The sequence below is a fragment of the Cryptotermes secundus genome, unplaced genomic scaffold (assembly GCF_002891405.2).
Source record: "Cryptotermes secundus unplaced genomic scaffold, Csec_1.0 scaffold541, whole genome shotgun sequence".
In the NCBI taxonomy this organism is placed as follows: Eukaryota; Metazoa; Arthropoda; class Insecta; order Blattodea; family Kalotermitidae; genus Cryptotermes; species Cryptotermes secundus.
Genome location: NW_019735467.1, coordinates 121,207 through 127,206, shown reverse-complemented (window position 1 = coordinate 127,206; position 6,000 = coordinate 121,207). Strand labels below are relative to the sequence as shown.

The following is a 6,000-nucleotide window of genomic DNA, read 5'->3' as shown; positions in this document are numbered from 1 at the left end:
GCCAGAAACGCGAACCCGAGATTGTCTGTTGGCAAAGTAACTGCGAAACCAGCTAACATAAGCATCATAGAATCCAAAGGAGCTTAATTTATGCAAGAGCATATTATGAGGAACGAGGTCAAGTCATTAGAAAGATCAAAATAAACGGCATCAGTTTGATGCTGACCACAGACAACAGGCATCAAGAAGTCGAGAAACGTCACCAAATTGGTAACTGTAGATTTAGTTCTGGTAAAGCCATGTTGGTTGAAATTAAATTTAGCGAAATGAGAAACATGATCATGAATAATGAATTCAAACAATTTAGAGAAATTACTGAGAATAGAAATAGGCCTGTAGTTGCTCACAGTTGCATGATTGCCTTTTTTAAATACTGGTACAACAGAAGAGCCTTTCCATGCAGCAGGAAAATACTGCTGCATCAGGCTCAAGTTAAATACGTGTATATGCCTAAGTATAGGAATAAAAATAGCTGCACAACCATTGATGATAAAACCAGGAATACCATCAAGCCCAACAAATTTTGATGATTTAGTCTCTTGATGGCTTTGTAGACATCCGCATCAGAAATGGGGGCAAGGGATAAAAATTCAGAAGATTGCGAGAGAGGTGAATGATCTTAGAGCAGTGGTTATTGTAAACAGATATAAAGTGCTCAGCGAATGCATCATTTTCCAGAAATGTTGGGGCTGTGACTTTAAATTGTTATCAACTGACTTCAACCACCTAAGCCTGTCGGACTTGATGGTGTTTTTAACTAGCTTTCGATAATAGGCGAACCTGCCGTAAAAGTAATCAGAAGGATTCTTTTTAAAACGACGGTGGAAATAATTCTTCTTGGTGATGTAATACCTTAAGGTATAGGAGAAGCAGTGAGGGAATTTAGACTTGCAGCGATACCCACAAGGAATTGCCTGCTTCATGGCACTTCTAACAGCAACACTGAGGCTGGTGACTGCTACATCAACAGAAGAGGTTTCATACATGCTTGACCAACCATAAGTACGTGTAAATAGAATGTTGTAAAGTAAAGTGTAGTTTCCTGCTGCGAAATTTGGATAACTGAACTCACATTTTACCGCACATCATGATGTTTTCCATATGCCACAGTGTGTTAGGCACATGAACTGCAGCTGGCATTAATAAAACAAACAAATTCCGAGGCTTTAGTCAGCAAGCGAACAATACCAACCGAGCTACCGCTGCTTGTCGGCAAAGTTAGTGCCAATTTTAGCGGATAGAGGGTGTTGCGTTGTCAGCGCAATGAATCCCCATGGCCGTTCATTTCTGTTTTCTAGACCGGAGCGGCTACATTTCCATTCAAGTAGCTCCTGAATTTTCCTCACGAGGCTGAGTGTGACTGTAAAAAGATTTAGTTGATGATAGCCATAAATGGCCAAAACATTGTGTGAACTAAAAACAGTATAAATATATTAAGTTTATACAGGAATTATGTTGACAGAAACTAATCATTTATGGTTACCTTGTTTGCAGTGTTGGTCTTCTGAAGTGTTCATTTTATTTACCTTAATCTTCTATCCATTCTTTTTCCATATATGTTTATAGTTCAACTCATTTTCTGTCTAAAAAGTGGAACCATAATGTTCCTACTTCAGGTGGAAACACAGTGTGTCAGTAGAATCCTTCATGCACTGATTGCAAATATTACTAATTCTATCGGTAGTTGGGTCCATCAACATCACCTACCCTATAATAAGCTGACATAATTTTCATGAAAAATAAGCTTATCTTTAAAAGCTTCTTGAAACCTGTATTGTATTTCTACAGTACAACACACGCAGCCACAAAAGGATACATCACAGGACACAGTATACACAAAATATAGGAAAAACGACTCCCATAGCGGAAGAATGATAGAATACGCGAGTTTGAAATATGACGTATAAGATGATAAATCTTAACAAATTTTAATATATAAATTTTATTATAGTACATGACTAATATACATTTTAAATTATTTTATAAATGACACATGATGGCGAGCAGTGCAATAGTTTAACATAAATAACACATCTGAGGATGGCACAGTGATGCTGAAACATATAGTGAAGTGACAAGTGAGATTGTGTGCACTAGAAGACGGTCAATACATACACATCATGGACAGTAGCTAATATTATGGTTCAATTTTATGCGGAGCCCCTAATTAGCCATAATTTTATTTAAACTGTGAATGATGGTTTTCTTTCAACCAGATCAAATGGGATCAGCCGTCATCAGCTGTCCACAATTTTATTCGTGGATTGGACAGTGCACCAGGAGCTTGGGCTCTACTGAATAATGAAAAGGTGAAGTTCTTCGGTTCACAGCTGTGGAACAAACCTAAACCAGACGGAGATTTTGTGGAAATACAAGGACTTGTCCATAAAGGAATTGTACATCCAGAAGGCCTGCTAGTAACTTGCAAGGATGGATCACTGGTAAATATAGTAAGGCTGTGTATAATTCAAATGTGTTTAAACGAAACGTACAGTAAAGTCCATTTAGGTAAACATTTGTCTGATAAATTTCCTATCCAGAATGGTCTAAAACAAGGTGATGCTTTATCGCTACCCCTTTTCAACTTTGCTTTAGAATATACCATTAGGAAGGTCCAGGAAAAACAGGTGGGACTGAAATTAAACGAGACACATCAGCTGCTGGTCTATGCCGATGATGTGAATCTACCCAGTGATTATATAGATACCATAAAGAAAAACATACAAACTTTAATTGACGCAAGTAAGGAGGTTGGTCTAGAAGTAAACACATAGAAAACTAAGTATATGTTGCTGCCTTGTCACCAAAATTCATGGCAAAATCATGACATAACGATAGAAAACAGATGTTTTGAAAATGTGGCACAGTTCACATATTTGGGTACAATGATAATAAATCAAACCCTGATTCAGGAGGAAATTAAGAGAAGACTGAACACGGGTAATGTTTGCTACCCTTCAGTCCATAAACTTTTGTCTTCTCGTCTGCTCTCCAAAAACATAAAAATTATAATATACAAAACTATAATTTTGCCTGTGGTTCTGTACAGGTGTGAAACTTGGTTTCTGACATTAAGGGAGGAACATAGACTGAGGGTGTTTGAGAATAGGTTGTTGAGGAGAATATTTGAACCGAAGAGAGATGAAGGGACTGGAGGTCTGAGCAAACTGCATAATGAGGAGCATCAGAAGTTGTACTCTTCTCCAAGTACAATTAGAATGATCAGGTGAAGGAGGATGAGGTGAGCAGAGCATGTAATATGAATGGGGGGAGACGAGGAATGCTTATAGGATTAGTCGTGTGGACAATATTAAAATGGATCTTAGAGAGATAGAATGGGATGGTATGGATTGGATTGATCTGGCTCAGGACAGGGACCAGTGGAGGGCTCTTCTTAGCGCGGTAATGAACCTTTGGGTTCCATAAAATGCGGAGAAATTCTTGAGTAGCTGCAGAATTGGCTGCTCCTGAAGAAGGGCTTAGCTCCATCTGTAAGTTAGTAAGTAATTAAGTGTGTAATTAAACATTTCAGCATATAGATACTTGAAAATATGTGTGCTTAATTAGATGCCAAATCATGAAGATACATGGGGGAGTGGAGACATAGCTCCAAAGATTCTGGACAATAAAGACTTATTACATCAAACCAGTTTGAGGAATGTACAGATGCACAGACAGACTACTGAATCAAGGGATGTCATAATAACTCTCTGCATTCATGTACTTAATCTGTGCAAAATGTTAAAAATCACTGCAATAATCATAATTAAGCCCAATTTCAAAATGTTGTCATTAAAATGTTACCAGAGGAAACTTCTTTTTATTTCAGGTGAATATCCAGAGAATTGTGGTAGGTGGTCGCATGATACCTGCTGCTAAATATGGCAAAATGAACAGGAATCGTGAATCATTACAGGTGACTGAAAATGAGAAGAAGATTTTTAATGCACTAAAGTTAATTTGGGAAGGAATTCTAAACATCAGAGTACAACAAAATACAGACTTTTTTGCAACTGGTGCAGGTTCCATGGATGTTGTTCGGTAAATATAAGAAACTAATTTTATAAGAATGTATAAAATTAAAACTTGTTCTCAATCTGTTTATAGGTAAAGTGTGGGACATATCATTTGAAAGAAGTAGCAGCACTGTTGGTAAGCGTGAACATATTCATAGGACTAGTTCAAGAGTGGTTCCTTGTGAAATTGGTTTGAAGTAATGGTTCATTTTGTTACAGACTCTTGGCCCTGTCTGTATTTTTCTACAAATAAAATTTATTTAGTTATTATAAAACATTACCATTCAAATGCTCCCCTGTCTATGTTATCCTATTACTAATATTGATTCAGTAATCAGAAAACATCATCATTCAGGCATAATTTTATACCTAATAAATCTCAAAATTAAACCAAAAGTCTTGCATTCCTAGAATATATAATGAAGCAATCCAGTTGCCTATCATTGCTAGAACAGGATGTTTCAGAATTTAATTATATTTTTGTTTTATAGATTAGTCGAAGAAATCAAAGATAATCTTAAAATTACAATTATGAATGAAGATTTGTTCATGGCTACAACATTCAAAGAATTTGGCGAAATGGTGATCCTGAAGTCAAGGGGTGATATTGCTAAAAAAGAAGTTAAACACGCCTACATTAAATTGTATGTTAACAACATGGACGTTTCATTCCCTCATCAACTGTTTATCAACGGAGAATTCGTTGATTCTGAATCTGGAGCAGTATTAGAAAGCGTTAATCCAAGTGATGAATCAGTTATTTGTCAGGTAAATTTTAATTTTTCAGATTCCTGTACTTCTGATGTAAATTAAAAATACTTGAAATCCGCAATAGTTTTCCTACTATGTCTTGTAATTGAGATATGAAAATTTCAATGTTCCTTTAAATATCAATCAAGAGCTACTACTTGGACCCAAGAGCGACTGCGCTGACAAGGACCAGCAGCATATACAAAAGACAGACCCATCCTCTCATCAGAGAGGCCGCAACACAGAAAAAAGACCATAACTGTCAAACAGTAATAATTAATATCTGGTCATGAGCCCCACATGGGGAAGACTTACTGACTGACTGACTGACTGACTGACTGACTGACTGTCAGTCGCAATGTGACTTTGACTTTGACTTGACTACAGCATTTAAAGTACAAAGTGGAATATTTTTTATCTTATGTCAGAGTGAAGAATGACTGGAACTTCACTACTAAGGCCTCTAATGCCTTCTTGTTGTGGTAATTATTTACTGTGTTCACCTTGTCTTTACAACTTAAACTTAACCTTTCAGTAATGGAGAATATTTAAATGGCTCCATTCCCTATAGGCAGAGAATAATTAGACCTTAAGAGTCCTAATGTGCACAATTATGACTAAAATTCCATGTACAGTGTCTGTAGCCTGTATTTGCATCGTATATGTATTTTAGCCTTATATAGAGCACCATCTGTGAAGTTTTCTCTATTTTTAAAATGACTAAAGTCATACCAAAAATAAATTAATTTGTTATTTGTGTTAACTTATATATAAACTGTCTTGTTGACAATAACAGGAAAATGTGTTTAAACTCTCGGCTGTTATCCTACAATCTCTCCAGTTCTGTAAACTTTCTGAGAAGAATTCAAAATATTGCCATATCAGCAATTGATAATATTTTCATCGATAGTTCAAAATTAGAAACATATATTCTTACACCATTGTCGAAGGCTTTGCCCGACCATGAAGCACAACTCCTAGAGATACTTTATTTTGATTCGGTGTCTCAGAACAAATAACACCAATTGATAAGGAAAACAGATAATCTTTATAATGTGCATTCTGTTGTGTGTGTCATAACTATATGGTTAGGTAACGTATCCATCAACACAATAAGGAAGATGGTATCACAATTAAATCATTATCTCATAGATTCTACTGGTTACCGCTAGATGTTTCGGTCCTCATGGGACCTTCATCAGGCAGTGTATATATATAATTAATACGATAAAGT

General features: G+C 36.2%; 1 protein-coding gene across 1 annotated transcript in view; it reads left to right on the top strand.

Annotated features, from left to right (window-relative positions):
- Positions 1–6,000, top strand: part of LOC111869339 (cytosolic 10-formyltetrahydrofolate dehydrogenase) — an 84,393-nt gene that overhangs the window by 36,894 nt on the left and 41,499 nt on the right. The window contains exons 6-8 of the mRNA XM_023860793.2: positions 2,217–2,441; positions 3,830–4,041; positions 4,508–4,784. Coding sequence (XP_023716561.1) covers positions 2,217–2,441; positions 3,830–4,041; positions 4,508–4,784 — 714 coding nt within the window. The remainder of the gene's footprint in view (positions 1–2,216; positions 2,442–3,829; positions 4,042–4,507; positions 4,785–6,000) is intronic.